The sequence below is a fragment of the Rhineura floridana genome, chromosome 11 (assembly GCF_030035675.1).
Source record: "Rhineura floridana isolate rRhiFlo1 chromosome 11, rRhiFlo1.hap2, whole genome shotgun sequence".
In the NCBI taxonomy this organism is placed as follows: Eukaryota; Metazoa; Chordata; class Lepidosauria; order Squamata; family Rhineuridae; genus Rhineura; species Rhineura floridana.
In genome coordinates this window covers 21183735-21201537 of record NC_084490.1, presented here as the reverse complement: position 1 = coordinate 21201537, position 17803 = coordinate 21183735, and the positions used below count along the sequence as shown (strand labels likewise).

Genomic DNA, 17803 nt, shown 5'->3' with positions numbered 1-17803 from the left:
ACAGTCTGTCTTAAATTTTGCACATTGCACTGTGGGGATGCACTATGCTAGTGCCAGCATGCTTTTCAGAAGGTTTTATTTTTTATATTTATTGCTTACATTCATACCCCACTTTTCCTACCTAAGTGGAACTGAAGGCACTGTGCATGTGGTTCCTAGGCAATCACCTATCCAGCCACTGAAGATCCAAACCTGCTTAGCTTCAGCGGGGTGGTGGCCTTATATGCCTTCAGATCATATAGATGATGTGTAGAATACCTTATAGACAGCATAGGTTCACCCAAGGAACCCTAGGGATTATAGTTAAAGGAAGAGGGGTGCTTCTAGACGGTTGCAGACTGGTAAATTCAGGTTGTGAAATTATTGTTGATTGGGAGGCCATGTGCAACAAATCTTTTCCCCCCAAAGGTGAGACTTTTTGCAATAAGGAAAGTGACAGCAAATTGCTGTGGAAAGTGTGGGATAACACTTGCTTTGACACAACCATCACCTAACCTCCCTGCAAACAAATCAGAGTGAATGCTCATTAAATAGCCAATGTCATCTAATCTCCCTGCAAACAAATCAGGATGAGTGCTCAATAAACAGGTTGCCTGGAACTGCCCGAAGCCAGGATAGTTCTAATAGAGAAGTCTCAGCACCTCCACAAAACTATGGTTCCCAGAATTCTTTGAGAGAAGTTGCAACAGTTACACACTTGCTTCAAACGTGTTGGTTTGTAGCATGGATGGTTTCTAAGGGAGGAGGATCAAGGAAGAAGCTGAGTTGAGGTGTGGTTCTTGACAAAAAACGAAAAACAGAAGAATCAGGAAGAGAGGAGGGGGGAAGGTATAAATGATTGGATTGGAGGGGTGAAATAAGAACCTGCTCCATCCCATACCCAAGGTAGTGTAAACACATCCTCACCCTGACCTTGTTCCTTCACTTTGTTCCCCTCTCTGCTTAAGGGAGAACCAGGAAAAAATGATCTACTATCTGCTACTCGACCGCAAAGAGAGATATCCCAGTTGCGAGGACGAGGATTTGCCTCCGCGCAATGACATTGGTGAGATGCCAGGGCGCCCTTTCCCAACATACTTGGTGGTGGTGATGGTGGGAGGTTTGTTGGCCAGTACCCAGGAATCCCAGGAAGATACCAGGGACTCAGTTCTGCGGAAGGATCCAAAAGAAGGCCCTGGAGCCTCCTCATTAACAAAGGCCCCAAGAGCTTTTGCTGGGTTGGTAGGCACAGGAATGCCAAGTACTTCCTTCCTCCTTTTGTATCTCATTTGCGGATTTCATCTGCATTGTGGAAGCTAGAAAGATCTGAAAGATAATAAACAAACGTATTCACCAATACATACCTTTTAGACTACTCTCAATCAAGGATGCATTCCTTGAGCACATTCTCCCCAAAGAATCCCACTGCTAACACCACACCTAAGTGAAAACTACATTTCTATGTATCTCTTTATTGTCCACCCCACCCCCCCAATTCTGTTCCCTGGCCCAGTCAAAGCTCTCCATGTGCATGTGTTTGAGAAAGTGAGGTGACATCAGAGTATTTGAAAGTTATGTTCTCTTTCTCTGATTACTGAGGGAACTCTGTCTAAACAGCAGCCTATATACTTTGCCCTAACGGCAGTCACAGCCAGCTTCTTCTCCCCAATTTGATTTAGACCCTCCCCGAAAGCGAGTTGACTCTCCCATGCTGAATCGACATGGGAAGCGCCGGCCTGAGCGAAAATCCATGGAAGTTCTGAGTGTCACGGATGGTGGTTCTCCAGTCCCGGCCCGACGGGCCATAGAGATGGCACAACATAGCCAGAGGTGAGTTGGCCTTTTGTGTAAGTCCTTAGCATGACAGAGACACTTCTGCAATCTGACATTAGGAGGCGCTGTTGCCTTTCAGTTGTGTAGTGGCCAATTTAGAAGTCCAGGGTCCCTTCATGATAGTCGTGCCACGCCCCCTCACAGCCACGCTCCCTTCTAAGATTATACAGCCTTAGATTATAGATTAATCTTAGATTATACAATAAAAAAAGCTTTCAGTCTCTGTGATTGATAAGTAAATTGTTTGGACACCAGGAATCCCTGGGGTCCTATAGAGCTGCTGTTTTCCCCTCCCCTGCACTTGGCCAGCAGCTTGTCTCCTTATAATCTCCATCTGATATCAAGTCCTCTTTATAAATTATTTTCTGCAGATTGTAGTACACAGTAAGTGTGGGTGGATGTTAAAAAATCCTTTCGTATACATGTCTACTCAGAAGGACTCTCTTGGTGTTTAATGGGACTCACTGCCAGGTGAGTGGGTACAGGATTATAGCCTAGGCTTTCTTGTGAAGAAGGCGCAGAGAAGGTTCATAGTGAAAGGGCCCCTTGTGCACACCAATCTGGGAGTATGCTCACTTGAATACAATTGGGACTTATGCATCTAAGTACACAATAATTATTCCAGGATGGATGGATTCCTGGAGGAGTATGGGGGTGGGGTGGAGAAGAAAACACATGCCCCTTCCTTTATAAAGATGCATCACTTTGGTTAAAGGAAGCAAAAATGGATGCCTATGATACAAACACTTTCTAGCCATTTTATACCTCCTTCTGTATCTTCACAACAAGCCTGTGAGGTAGGTTAGACTAAGAAATAGTGACTAGTCCAAGGGCACCAAGTGAGCTTTATGGCTGAGTGGGGATTTCAAATCCAGTTTGCTCAAAAATGAAAAAAGATATAGTTATTATGAGGTATTAATAAATAACACAACAAATGAATACAGTCCCTGATTTTAATTATTTTAAATCTTGAATTTATCCCAGCATGAGCATTTGAACGGAATCCTGTAAATCTTAAATCATTTTCAACCTCCTTCAGCTGAAACAGAATATAGGGCTTGCATTAAATGTAGCCTAAGATCAGCAGGTGAAAGACCGACAGCAACATAACACACCCAACAGAAACATCTAGCAAGATTGAAGTATGCACACACACTCCCCCCCTCCCCGATTTTTTTCTGTCTTTCCCTCCTTAACTCCTGATTTGGGCTAGATAAAGCCACCCATCTCCTCCACCCCTTTTTTGCTGGTGGTTTGTGATCCTGTTAACGAGTTAGCTATGCACTCTCTCCCTCCCTCCCTCTCTCTCCCTCGTACACACACAAATCTTTTGTGTGTTTGTTCATGCAGGGCAGATCCCATTGGATCTGGGAGTCCTGCTGGGAGTGAGCTCCATTGAACTCAGTGGGACTTACTTCTGAGTAAACATGTAAAAGATTGTTCTGTCAATGATTTTAAGGGCTAGGAAGATATTCATTCATTTTAAAAAAGAATGTTGAAAATCAAGAGCTGTAAAGTCATGACTAAACATTGTATCCCAACATTATAGCAATGATTGCTCCCAGAGAGCAAGGTACCAATCTGAGGAGGTCTCTAGCTGCTGCTTTAGAGTGGACCCTCCACCAGCTGCCGAAAGATCAATCACATGGGATTTCATTTGCATTCTCAGAATGTTCTGATGATCGTCCTCTGTTTGCTATTGAGATATACGCAATGGTAGTAAGCCCCATTGAACGTAGTGGGACTTACTTCCAAGTAAGCATGCATAGGAATGAGCTGTAATGCTGCAATCCAAGACACATTTACTTTAGGTACTGGGGGAGAAAAATGCTGTTAGGCAGCGCAGTCCTACATACCTACCTCCTTTCCACTTTCCTTCATCTTCCCACTCCGTTGTCTCTCATAACAGATGTTCTCTAGGAGCCAATCAGCTTGAAAGGGGAGGCATGTGGTCTTCTTAGTGGCTGACTCACTGCCTTCCACTCTGATTGGCTCTAATCAGCATGAAAGGACAAGGAGCTAAGTGAGAAAACTGTTCTCAGTGGCTCCCTTCCAAGCTGATTGGTTCATAGGAGGTATAGGGCTTCAACTGCCAAAACAGTAAAGGGATGACAACCCAGAGTGAACTGGCAAGACTACACCACTGTTGCCTTTCCAGTGTGCTTCCCCTGCTGCTGGAACTGGGAATTGCAAATATTCTGACATTTGGCTGCCATCCAATGGCTGTACCAGGAATTACATGTATGCATACTGTGCTAAAAAAAACCCACATATACACAAGACTTTGGTGTCACCTGCTGATGATATTAGAAGTTGTGTGTGTATTTAGTTTTTTAGCCACATCTGACTGGTTGTGATAAGAGCTGTGTTTTTATTTTTATTTTTTTTCTGCCTGTGAGGAAAACACAAAGTATGTTTAAAGCTTTCCTGTCCCATTCTTCCATTCTGGGAATGAAACTTCTGCTTTTATCTTTGCTGCCCCTCCTGGTTGTGCTGAGAACTACATAGGAATGCAGTGTGTTGCTGCCCCCTGCTGATTCTTATGAAAACTGCAATTTTTTGTATCTTCCTCTCTTTTTTTCTGTCTGCTTCCCCCCCCCCCCCCGCAGTACTAACCCTCAATATGTCTTTCTACCTGACAAACAGGTCTCGATCTGTGAGTGGTGCCTCCACTGGCTTATCATCTAGTCCCCTCAGTAGCCCCAGGGTGAGTATATGGGATATAAGAGAAATTATGGGGTGGTGGGCTGGGGAGGGAAAACAAGCAGCTGGGGCAGAGGCTGAGTGGTGATGGGAGGAGAGGTAGATATGGGGCATGGGGAGGGAATGGGATGGGATTGGAACAGGGAAACAGATCCATAGATCCAGCAGCCTCATTCACATCCCATCTTGCAATAAGTTCAAGTTGTTGGGGGGAGGGTAGAGGTGCTCAGTACATCACTGTGATTTTACTGACAGAGGGGCTGTGCCTTGTGCAATTGCATACATGATAGGCAGTAAATTAATCAGGTGCAGCTCACATCCCCATCCTCATGCCAGGAGAAAGCTGGACCTGTTGAATTGTCACATGGTGCATAGCTTTCAAAGGTGACTAGCCTCTGTCAGTGCAAAATGGTAATGATCCTAAGCAGGAAAGGAGAGTGGACATGTGTGTGCAGATAAGGAAAGTCTGAGAGAGAGAGAGAGAGATCTGAATAGCAAGCTGTAGAGTTAGAGGCAAGGGCCAGGTTTCAAGGTTTTGTAGCGATAAGTCTGAGGTGGGATGTCTTGAAAATGTGAACAAGTCTGCAGCTAGATCTGGATTGTTGGAGACAATGGAAGAGAGACTAGTTTGAAGTGATCAAAGGGGAAATAAAAGGCCAAACTAGGCATGACATTAAGTACATGACTGGCCCCTGTGTGCATGGTGTCTGTTTGCTAAATAGCTCTGTGTGGGGGAGGGGGGTATGGAAGTAAGAAGGCGGCTATTTGCGTTCTGACCTCTTTATGTCACAATCAGCACTGTTTCTGTTCTGTTGCAGTTTGGTTTCCGCCAACTACTATGTTATTCACCTCGCTGTCTGCTATTTAACATAAGTTACTTAAATTACGTAACTTACATTTGCTTCAATGTAAAGGAAACGTCAAAACAATATAAAAAAGGTCATTAATTACATATCATTTGGAGGCTTAAAAACAACCACCACAAATTGTATTTGCTTTGCTGATTTCTGTTCCTGATCACAGATTAACATGTGAACTTCAGCAATTTCTGCTTCCTTTTCCATTTTTGTTGGAATTCTCTGACATCCCTAGCATGTATGTGTGTGAATTCAGATAAGGATCACAGTATGGGAAAGAAGGGATTTTACTCTTTGCTTCCACCAAAGTTCTGATCTAAATTGCCACACACCCCTGCAGCTACTATTTGTCATTCTCGCCAATTTATTTATTTATTTATAAATATATTTGTATACTGCTATTTTGTTAAAAACATCAAAGCAGTTTACAAGTTAAAACAACTTGACAACCATATAATAAAAACATTAAAAATACAATAAAAATAAAGGTCAGCTATTGTGAAAAGACTCTTCTTAATTGCCTGCATAAGCCTGGTAGAACATAAAGGTTTTCAGCAGGTGTTTAAAAGTTAAAAGAGAAGGCACCTGCTGAATCTCTGTTGGCAGAGCATTCCAGAGAACTGGGCCAATGACATTCAAGGCTCGATTTCATGTCGATATTAAATGAGCCTCGCCCGCTCAGGGGATGACCAAGGCTGCTCCTGCAGATGATCTTAGTGATGGAGCTGGGGTATAAGGGTTCAGGTGCTCCGTAAGATACCCTGGACCTAAGCTGTTCAGAGCTTTGTAAATTAATACAAGGATCTTGAAGCTGGTTCGGTAGTGGATGGTCAGCCAGTGCAGATGTTACTAAATGCAGGTTTTCTCCTGAGGTAACAAATAGCAGCCATGGTGGGGAGATGGCTATGGATCAGGAACATGGTGGGGGCATAGGGTTAAGCACCCTCTCTGCCCCATGTCGCAGGACTGATCCAGATCACATAATTCATCTTACCCCATGTTGCTATTTTGCCAACAAAAACAACCACACAATGGTTAATTGTGTGTTTAATGCCATGTCTAGTTTGGCTCAAAGTATTAGGCTGAAGGACACAAGCCTATTACTTGGTAGAATTTGACCAAGGAGCATGTTGCCTGTTGTGGAAGTAGGCAGAGTCTTTATGTTTTATATTATTATTATTTTTTGTGGCAGGGTTCTTCTGCTGCAAACAGCTGCACAAAAGGCAGAAATTGAGCTGGTGCAGCTTTTATTAGTACGATACCTCCATGCTGGCAGACTTTGGACCTTGAATTTCTGCCCACTGCACAGTTATGAAGGCACACAGAAGGGGGGGGAGAACAGGAGGAGGAAGCTTCTCTTTGCAGTAGCCTGGCTGTTTAGGGTTGTTTTGCTTTGGGATAAAGAGCACTTTCCCTGTGGGAAAGATTTAGAGAAGCCTTCCCCAACCTGGTGCCCTCCAGTTTACAGAGACATTCCCTTCAACTCTTCACCCAAGTCTCCTGTTGTAACTGCTGTGCTATTTGAAAAGGATTGTTTTATTGTATATTTTAATGGTGGATGTTTATATTTTAATGTTTTCATGGGATTGCTTTACTGTTTATTTTAATTGAGGTGTATTTTTAAATTATGCTGCTTTTTAACAATTGTGCAATTTTTAAAGCTTTGTAAACCATGTAGAATTACTGAATAATAGGTTGAGTTTTACTCAGAGTAGACCCACTAAAATTAATGAACCGAAGTCAATCGTGTCTATTGACATCAAAGGGTCTACTCTGAGTGGGACTAGCATTGGATGTACCATAATAGTAATAATAATAATATTGTTGCTGGACTCCAGCTTTCATCAGTTCCAGCCAGTATGGCCAATGGCTAGAGATGATGAGATCTGGAGTTCAACAAAACCTGGAGGGCACCAGGGTGTTGAAGTCTGGTTTAAGGATTTGGAATTGTTCCTCTGTAGGAAAGGGTGGCTGACTGGGGGAGGAGGTGGAGGGGTGGTTTTGCTGGGAGGCAGACAGAGAAGGCCGGGGTAACAAAATGGCCCTGCAAAAAAGTCAATCTGAGTGATGGAGGGGCGATGGAGAGTTGTGCTGTGGCGCAGCGTAGGTCAGGTTTGCTGCAGCGTAGATTGCCTGGAGGGAGGACATACATAGGAAGCTGCCTTATACTGAGTCTGACCATTGGTCCATCTTGTTCAATATTGTCTACACTGACTGGCAGCAGCTCTCCTGGTTTCAGGCAGGGAGTCTCTCTCAGCCCTGCCTGAAGACTGAATCTGGGACCTTCTGCATGCAAGGCAGATGCTCTACCACTGAGCTGCAGCCCTCCCCCAAAGCAGTCTTTGGACACCATAGATGTTCACCCAAAGAGTGTGGGGCAGGTTGGCATGGGGGCAGGCTAACCCTTACAAAAGTGGACAGTGTCCCAGCCACAGTAGGGGAAACCCGACTTCTGGGCCACAGAGTGAGACTCTCTTTGGGAGCAGACGGTGGGGCTGTCACCTGCCATTACTCACCCCCATCTCACGGCTCTCCCCTCCTCACCTTTCTTCTCCCCCACTTCTCCCCACACCCAGAGCCCCATCTTCAGCTTCTCTCTCCCATCGCCTCCCCCTGCCCCTGCGAAGACTCAGACGCTTCCGGCCAAGGGCAGCCCGGCAGGGGAGTGGGCCCTGCAGAGCCGACGCTCCACCCCTTTCCCCTTGCCCCCCAACTCTCCACCCCCTCACCCCCCCTCCTCTCCCCATTGCTTTTTCCCCTCTACTAAACCCCCACCCAAATCTGTGCTGCAGGTCACCCCCCACCCCTCCCCTCGGGGAAGCCCCCTCCCCACTCCGCTCGGCACCCCTGTGCACACGCCCAAAGAGAGCCCCAGCGGTACTCCCGGTGGGACACCACCCAGCAGCCCTGGCGTGGCGGGCGTGGCCTGGAAAACCCGCCTGAACTCCATCAAGAACAGCTTCCTTGGCTCCCCGCGCTTTCACCGCCGGAAACTACAAGGTGAGTTGGGCAATTCTGCCCCCTTCTGGGGAGGTGTGTATGTGTGCGCGTGTGAGAGAAAACTAACTTCAGTCCTCCAGACTGGTGTTTCATTGCAGGTGAATTCTGCAACACGTTCTTGACATACAGCAATTAGTGCTGGATTTATTCTGCTTTATTAGTTGTTCTGTGATCGTTTCCCCAGGGCTACCAAATTATTTATGTCTGGAGTGGCGACAGCGCAATAAAAGCCTGACAAAAAATAAACCGGAACATTGGTGGTATAAAAAGTTATGGGATTTCAACAGGAAGTTATGGGATATGTGCTGATTGGAAACGAAGCTATGAGGCTGCCCTAAAACGTTTGCAGGCGCAACAGTATTGAAAGTGGAATTGCATGTGACTGCCCTGATAACATCATTTGCTGCCTTGGGCTCCTTTGGGAGGCAGGATGGGATATAAATTCAATAATAACAATAAGCACAAATCATCATGAATAAGCAATAAAAAGGGTGTCAGGAGCAGCCCTTAGTTACCAGAATAACTTCAGGTTAATTTTATTTATATATTTATTTATATATTTATTTATTACATTTATATCCTGCCTTTTCTCCAGGGAGCTCAAGGTGGGATACATGGCTTTCCCCTCCCCATTTGAACCTCACAACAACCCTGTGAGGGAGGTTAGGCTGAGAGGTAGTGACTGGCCCAAGGTCACCCAGTGAGCTTCCAACTCTGGTCTTCCAGGTCATAGTTCAACACCCTAACCATTACACCACACTGGTATAACACATGGCTACAGCACCTCCTGTAGGGTGATTGTGTGAGATGTATTGAGCAAGCATCTAAAGCGCTCTCCTCAGAGGCATGTGTGCAACAGCAGTGAACGTTTGCTGGTGTTGGAGTATTCAGAGAGGAGAGCTTCATCAGAATTGTGTGTGAATGACTGAGGACCCAGTTAATGTCCAAAAGGGCTGGTGGGTGTGAATGAAAACGGTGTTTGGGTAATGGTGCTATGCAACCAATTATGTGTGCAAAGCTGGGCTGGGGAACCTTTTTGGCCCAGTGAGAACCTTATCTCGCCCACCTGTCAGTCACTGGACATCATTATGATGTCAGGTGATGATGATCCTGCCAGAAACTAGCTCGTGCAGCCGAACCAAACAGGACTGAACCCTTGCTATTCAGCTGACGTCACCTGCCCATTGGGGTGAGGTCACCCGATTGACAGGTTGGTGTAGTTTGGGGGAAATGGCCTCATGGGCCAAAATTGGCCTGTGGGCCAGAGGTTCCCCACTTCTGGTATAAAGGATATGTCAGATGAGTGTGAGAGAAGAGTGGAATGTGTGGAACAGCAACCTAGGAAGCTGCCTTATACTGAGTCAGACCAAAGGTCCATTCAATACACGGACTGGCACCAGAGGTTCAGGCAGGGAGTCTTTCCCAGCCCTATCTGGAGATGCCAGCAACTAGCCTTGACACCTTTTGCATGCAAAGCAGACACTCTCCCACTGAGCTGCAAGTTAGGGGATGTGGACATTACAGTCATCCTTTGCTCTTGCCCCCAGGGTCTGGTAGCAAATGCAGCCTGTGCTTTGAAGGGTTGGTGGGAAAGGGCTCAAGCTTGTTCCTGTTTTATATTTTATGTTTCTCCTCCATGCCCTGCAGTTCCCACTCCAGAAGAAATGTCCAGTCTTACTCCAGAGTCATCCCCTGAGTGAGTATCAGAAGGCAGTGACGGTGGGAAGGAGATGATAATTCAAACCCTTTCCCTCACTTCCTGGTTCTTTAACCACATTCCTTACTAGAAGATGATTTGATTCCACAATACGTGTGTGGTTGTTGGTATGGGGGATCCAGATCTCCCCCGCCGCCCCGCACCAAGTACACCCATCCCAGGAGTGCGTGCTATGGTTGCACATTGTGGTTGCGCCAGCGTCACAGGACATGCGTCACTGGGAACAAGCAGTGTATCTCCCACCCCTCTTTGCCGTGTTTCTTCTCAAATTATCACAGCCTTCCTGTACCGCTTTGCTCCTTTCAAGGCTAGCCAAGAAATCCTGGTTTGGGAATTTTATCAACCTAGACAAAGAGGAACAAATCTTTGTGGTCATCAAAGACAAACCCCTGAGCTCCATCAAGGCTGATATTGTGCACGCCTTCCTCTCGGTGAGTGCTGAGGGCCAGGGAGGGAGGGGGAGATTATGAAGAATGGCCTAGGGATGGCTAGTGAGATGCGGCCTAGCAGGTGATGAGGACAGTGGTGGAATTAGTAGGATCCTGGAAGGAGTGACTTCCATCTAATGGCTTGTGGGTAGGGATGGGAGAGAAATTTGATGCAGTTTGCATTTAAAGGGGACCCTACAAAATTTGCAATTTCTGAAACAATATGTGAACCAAATCCTTTGAAATTCCCTGAATTTTGCAATGCAGTTTTCCAGCCATGTAATGTAGGTATGAAAATGCATTTGCTAGGGTAAAGTATGCATAGATTATTGAAATAATATGTAAAAAACCAAAATATATTAGAGAAAACCGCTTTGCAATCATGTGTGTATTAGGAAAAATTGCATACAAAAATGTGCATATTAGGAGAAATTTGCACTAAAATGCTGATGAATTTTCATGATGACTTTTTCTAAAAAAATTACAAGCTGTTGTGGAAATGTGGAGAACTGAACTTAAGACTGGAAAAGTAAGAAATGGATAGAAATAGAAAATGACAGATTCACACTTCTCTGCTTGTGGGTTGGCATCTCCTGACTTCCATCACATCCACAGATCCCCAGCCTGAGTCACAGCGTTGTATCCCAAACAAGCTTCCGGGCCGAATATAAGTCGTCAGGTGGCCCCTCCGTCTTCCAGAAACCCGTCAAGTTCCAAGTCGACATCAGCTACTCCGAGGGTGGGGAGGCGCACAAGGACAGCGGAATCTATTCGGTCACCTTCACCCTCATCTCAGGTGAGTGCCATGGGATCCTCCTTTGAGTGGCCTTGGGGATCCATTGAATTTACTGGATGCCTTGTCCACATGCAGATAGAAAAACCGAATTACCTTTCTTTTTAGAGATGTTTTGCATTGTATGTACATTTTCTATATTCTCAGGGCAGGATTAGCGTTAGCCAAAAGTATGGGCTGGCAATTATGACAAGCTAAAATTGGTCAGACCCTGGTCTTTCTTTAAAAGAAAAACAAAGTTTCTAGCCTTTTTAGTGGCAGAGATATACTATGTTCCTCACAGGCTTACATTTTCCAGGGTTCCCTAGGAAAGGACATTTTAAAAAAATAAAAGCAAGTTTCTAGTCATTATTGCTGCAAATATTATTATTATTAGAATTTATTACCCACCCTTCTCCCAAAGTCCCAGGATGGGTTGCAACAAATTTAAACACATAATTAAAAACAGTTAAAAAACAACCTAAACAACATAAGATATCCCTGCAAATGTGTGAGCAGTCTCCTGAACAGTTGTTATATTGGGCCCTGTAACTTCCCTTTCCATATGATAACTCCCGTCTTTGAATCTGCTGACCCTACCATCAAAGATGAAGCTCAAGATGGTTCCCATTTTCTTATTTGCACTTCCTAAGGGTTGACAAAAGGAGTAGTAACACATTGTGCTGATGAGTTCTAGAGATGTTCCACAAAGCTAGTGGGAAGATCCTGGTTTGATCTGGTTCACGCTTGGTAGTGAATTCTGATATATCTATGGTACTCAGGGGCCAGGCATATGTTACATAAGCTTTTCACCGGTTTTTACCTTCATGGTTTCAGCCAAAAAATCTTGGGGAATTCATAGTTTTGCAAGAGTGCTAAGGGTCCTGTTTAGAGATTATTAGTGCCTCATATGAGACAACAACTCCTTTTAAACTGATTTAAAGTTTTATTGTAGATATACTCACAATAGATAAGGAGATCCCAGTTTCCTTGGAGGGAAGATCAGATTTCACACATACAATGGGATGTACCCTGAACATCAACCCTCTCCAGAGGCAAAGTGGCACCTATCCCAGAAGACATGGACATCTGGCTTGGAAATCCAAATTTATTCATCTTCCAGTTGTCACTGGCATAGTGCAATTGTAATTCTGAAGGGAGAGAGAGAGGGGTGTGTGTGTGTGTGTGTGTGTCACTCAAAGACAGAGAGAGAGAGAATTTTTAAAACATCACACAGCACTTCAGACAAGTTTGTTCTCAGGCCCAGAAAGATGCAGCTCATCCTAAAGCCATATATTTATTACAGTGTCTAACAAAACAGAGAAATTAAAGCCTTAATATCTCTAATATTAATGAAGTCTTAAACACACAAACAGAGTTCAGCAGGAGTTTGAGAACTGCAGATCCTTTTTACACCCCACTTATGACCCCATCTTCCCACCATGGGGCCCCAACCGTGTCCTACTCCAGGAATCCATCCTTGGGGGGCTGTCCAGGAGATCTAGTTCCCTTCCTGACCTGTATGCCTGTGTGTACCTTCATAGGTCCCAGCCGCCGGTTTAAGCGAGTTGTGGAAACGATCCAGGCGCAATTGCTGAGCACACACGACCAGCCTTCTGTGCAAGCCCTTGCTGGTAAGTGTTATTTTATATCCCTACTTCACACTCAGTGATTCATATACAATGTTAGTCCTTCTCAGAGTAGATTTATTAAAAGTAATGGAGATGACTAATTTAGCCCCATTAGTTTGAATGGGTCTACTCTATCACTTTGTGGGATGCAACCTCATATGAACAGTATGGTAGGCACTGCTGCTGCCCATGCCTTTTCAAAAGAGGCATGTTAATTGTTGCCCCCTTCAACTAATTAACGTAAGGAACTTACTGCTATGAGAGGTGCTGATGACTGCTAGCTTAGTTGGCCATAAAAGGGGAATTAGACAAATTCCTTTAGGAGGAGAAGTCTATCAATAGTTAGTATTATGGCTGTGTGGAGCCTCCAGCTTCAGAAGCAGTGTACCTCCAGAAAGCAGTTGCTGTGGAGTAACAGCAGGGGAGACCTATTGTCTCTGTGCCCTGCCTGTGGGCTTTCTGGAGGATGTTGGACTAGACGGAACTGATGCATCAGGGTTTTTGCGTTCTTTGTGCCTTTTATCTCTGGTCCACAAAACATTATGCTGCAATAAATGTGGATGCCATTAACTTTTCCTGCATAAGCACCATACATTTAAAGGACATTTCCTCACCACCACCAAAGAATCCTGGGAACTGTAGTTTACCTCTCTCAGAACTACAATTCCCAGCACCTTTAACAAGCTGCAGTTCCCAGTGAAAATGTGCTTTAAATGTATGGTGTGTGTACACAGCCTTTGTGTGTGTGTTTGCTGCAACAGTTTAACGTGGGTACTTCTTTCAAATGGGGTATCTTGAAATTTAGGACCCCTCCAGATGTCCTTTTTATTGCACATTCATGATGATTTGTGCTCATGATGCTATCAGGGCAGTCACACACAATCCCACATTCAACACTCTTGGTACCTACAAGAGTTTCAGGGCAGTCACACTGCTTCATCTCCAATTGGTGCACATCTGGTAGCATCTTGCTGAAATCCCGCAACTTTTCATACCTTTTTCTTCTCCCGTTTTGTTGTGCTATAGCCCCTGTGGACAGCAAATAATGTGGTAACTTTGGGGAAGCATTGAAGAACAAAAGGAGAAGAAACTCACCTCTAATGCACTATCATTGTGTTGCGAACATGTGGCAGAATACATCCACAACAAAACACCAGTCTGGAGGGGTCCATAGTTACTGTGACATAGAAAGCAGTAGAAAAAGCACTGTTGGAACTTGGGGTGCCCTGAATAGCACTAAGGGGCACCTTACTCTTGTGAGATTAACCTGAAGTTTGAACTTCTTCCCTCTGCTTTCAGATGAGAAGAATGGGCAGCAGTCCCGCTTGCCAGGCACCCCAACCCGCAGCTGCCAACCGTCTCGGCGCTCCGAATCCGATGTCTCATCTGAACACCATCGACGCGGCTCCAAAGACAAGAAGCTCGTCTCGTCCAATGGGACTCAAGTCCAGCAACCGTCACCCCCGTCCCCACAGCAGCCGTGACATCTGGGGCAGCACTGGGGTGGCTCAGGGGAAAAGCAGCTGAAGGAAGCCAACTCCATGCCCCTGGAAATAGCTAGAGCTGCTCCAGATGGACAGAAGGAGCCAACGAACCGTACAGATGGGTAAAGGCCCCACCAGAGACGCAAAGGGGCGGGGTGGGGTTGGGGTTTGGCTCAAGTTTAACAACTCTGTCTCACCCCAGGAGCGGAAAGTTGCCATCTTGGGAGCGGCCCATACTGTGAACTTGTAAATAGTTAACAGAAAACAAAACAAATCTACAAAAGAACAGAAGGGGAAAAAATAACATAAAATGGAGAGAGAGAGAAAAGGATGGTGGACCGAAAAAAAAAGAAATCAAATGGGGGAAGGAAGAGAAGGAGAAAACCGGGCAGGAGCCGGTGGGGTTTGGGGGTTTTCATCCTATTCTTTGGTTGTGGTGGGGGAGAGGGGAGGTGGGTGTCTTTATTTACTTGATCCTTTTTCACAGACTCCCTCCTGATTTCTGTTTGGTCCTTGCCACAAGGCATTCTTTCTCCAGCTTTTCCTTCTGCGGCCTCTGTGGTACCCTCCACTATTTGCAGGATAACGGCAGCCGTAGCTAAAATCACGAGACAGAACTAATAGGAAAACTGATTGTTGCAGGAAAGAAATTTCCCTTCCCTTCCGACTTCTCTTTTAATTTTCCTGCTTTGAGAAACTAATTAGTGGTGATTGTTTTTTAATGAGTTATTGCCAGTTGAGAGGTGAAACTTAACTATTTATTGGAACTGTTTAAGAAGCAAAGTTTGAAAAACTCTCCTCCAAACTGGTAATTTAAAAAATGATATCAAATCTGAATTTCAAAAGGGGAGCCAAAATGAAAACTCACATAAATGCATATAACCCAAACAATTTTGTGATTCTATTTATTAAACCAGTTTACTGAGAACTGACATTTTGCAGATTTACTAAAAGGAGAAATGTACTAAAAGAATTACCTAAAAGCTCTGACAATGAACAAAACCCTAAACTTTTAGGAAGTTGATAAATTGTTTAAAAAAGTATGTTTGCATGCCCAAGAATAGTCAACAATATTCTTAAATTACTATTCTTTGGGTTTGTGAAACAATTACAACAATGTGGTTGTTTTAATTTTCCATTCCTAACCCTTAACTTGAGTTCTGGATTGGTGTGGATGCCTTTTATTTAGTTTAAACAGGCAGGACTGTCAGACTTGTATGATCACCCATCACATTCACTGCTAAAAGGGTATTTTACGATTCCTTCACAGATTATGCAGTGTGAGAGCAGGACTCAACAATAACTCCAAACTGGAAAATGACACAAAGGGGGAGCAGGGGTCCCCCAAATAAGCAGTAACCTTTTGCCAATCAGATTGTTTCCTTTTAACAGTTTCACCACACTCCACTGAGGAGGATTTTCTTTCCACATTTTGGAAAAAAGATATGTTGCGCTGACTTTGGTAACTTAAAAAAACAAGCACCACAAAAACCTTCAATTTTCAAAGGTTACGAATATCATGGCTTCAAATTTTAAAAAAGGTGGCTGATCAAACAAAAACAGATTTAAATAGGCTTCTCTCACCCAATTTAAAGACATATTGTTATTTTATGCAGGTTTTTAAAATCAAAACTATTTCGGCTACTCCTGTATTTCCAAAAACAAAAAGGGCACATTTTAGTAAATAATTCTGTTTCTGTTCTGTTCTGTTCCTCATCCACCCTAAGGTAGGCAACCTTTGGCATTTTAAACATCTCTATTGGCCTGCAAAATTCCATGGATACTGATCTCTAGCTTCTGTCTCGTGTAATTTTAGCCACCCTGTCAGAGCTCTTGGTGGGTAAATGACTCCCCTCCTGCACCCCCCCGCTTCCTTTTCCTAATGTTGGGCATCCATATGCACAAGGCACTATGAGGAGGGTGGGGGCAGAGGTGGGGTGTTTTGAACATGCTGTGGTCTTGCCAGAAGGCAGATGAACCCCCGAGACACCAGGCCTAGGCCTTAGATGTATACATTCGACGCCAACTCGAAGGGCATCAAAGACAGGCCCTGAGGCAGGATCCCTTTGGACCATGAGCGGCATTCACACAAAGGAGTAGCAGAAGGTGCAGAGGCCGAAGGAGCAGAACTGGAAGCAACAGCAGGCTCAAAGACCAAAGGGGGCATCCATACATCTGGGAACGGAGTCCAGGTTGTGACACTGCAATAGGATGTGTTTGCAAGGGGGGGGGATTTGACAAAAGCAATCCTGCTTCTAACCATTCTTCCTCCTCCATCCTGCTCTGGGTGACTCTCTTCTTTCAGCTGGGAGGGGTAGCACAGGATGTGGGCGACAATGGCGCATGCGGGCGTGCACATGAACAGGAGATTAACTGTATGTAACCTCCCTACCCTACCCTCCACCCTGTGTCTGTCCATCCTCTTTCTCCTTTTTGTGAATCCAGCCTTATCGCACACACAAAAATACCACCACCCATCTCCTCTCCACCCCTCCCTCCGACTGCCCAACCCCCTCCTAAGTCCTGTCATCTCTGGGGTCTAATTATTGCTCAGAAGAAGAAAAAATACAAACAATCACTCAAATGTTTCCTTGGTGCTGAGACTTACCAAGCGCTATTTCCACCCAACCTTCAGGAGGTGTTGCCTTCACTTCCAACTTGCCAGGGTGGGGCATGAGGGAAGCGAAAGGACCCATTCATTCTTTGTAGGGGTCATGGCTCTGGTTGGATCAAGGCGAGCATCTCCACAGGGCTTCTTTGGAGAAGATCCAGGTAGATTCTGAATGCACAACTTTTGGGATGGCCACACGATGAGGTGGCCTTTTCGCACATATTCTCACAAGAGTTGATTAAATCACCCCTGAGGTCTTAGAAAATGAGCCATCCTCACTAGGTGAGGTCTACTCAAAATAGATGAATGTTTACATCAGTTATTGGTGTGGGGATGCTAGTTGTGTAAAAGTGACTATGTTGACATCCACACTGTACATTTAAAACATATGGCTTCCCCCAAAGAATCCTGGGAACGGTAGTTTGTTAAGGATGGTGGGAATTGTAGTTCTATGTGGGGCAAACTACAGTTCCCAGGATTCTTTGTTAAATATATTGTGTGGATACGACCTGTAGCTCATGGAGACTATGGTTACACCCACACCATACATTTAAAGCACATGGCTTCCCTCCCACAAAGAGTCCTGGGACCTGTAGTTTACTCCTCACAGAGCTACAATGCCCAGCAAACTTAACAAACTAGTTCCCAGGATTCTTGGGGGGGAATCATGTGCATTAAATGTATGGTGTGGATGTGACCTACGCCTGCAGTAAGTTCAAGGCTCTGTGGGTATGTGAGTGTGGGATGGGCACTCTGCCTAAATAAAAGTAGATTGGATAGGTGTATAA

At 44.9% G+C, this 17803-nt stretch overlaps 1 protein-coding gene across 1 annotated transcript in view; it reads left to right on the top strand.

Moving 5' to 3' along the window:
* The window catches only part of BRSK1 (BR serine/threonine kinase 1), a 65928-nt gene extending 48270 nt beyond the window's left edge, over positions 1-17658 (top strand). The window contains exons 12-20 of the mRNA XM_061590124.1: positions 948-1045; positions 1659-1809; positions 4459-4519; positions 8165-8372; positions 10020-10068; positions 10397-10520; positions 11133-11313; positions 12834-12923; positions 14220-17658. Coding sequence (XP_061446108.1) covers positions 948-1045; positions 1659-1809; positions 4459-4519; positions 8165-8372; positions 10020-10068; positions 10397-10520; positions 11133-11313; positions 12834-12923; positions 14220-14404 — 1147 coding nt within the window. The 3' untranslated portion in view covers positions 14405-17658. The remainder of the gene's footprint in view (positions 1-947; positions 1046-1658; positions 1810-4458; positions 4520-8164; positions 8373-10019; positions 10069-10396; positions 10521-11132; positions 11314-12833; positions 12924-14219) is intronic.
* The last annotated feature ends 145 nt before the right edge of the window (positions 17659-17803 follow it).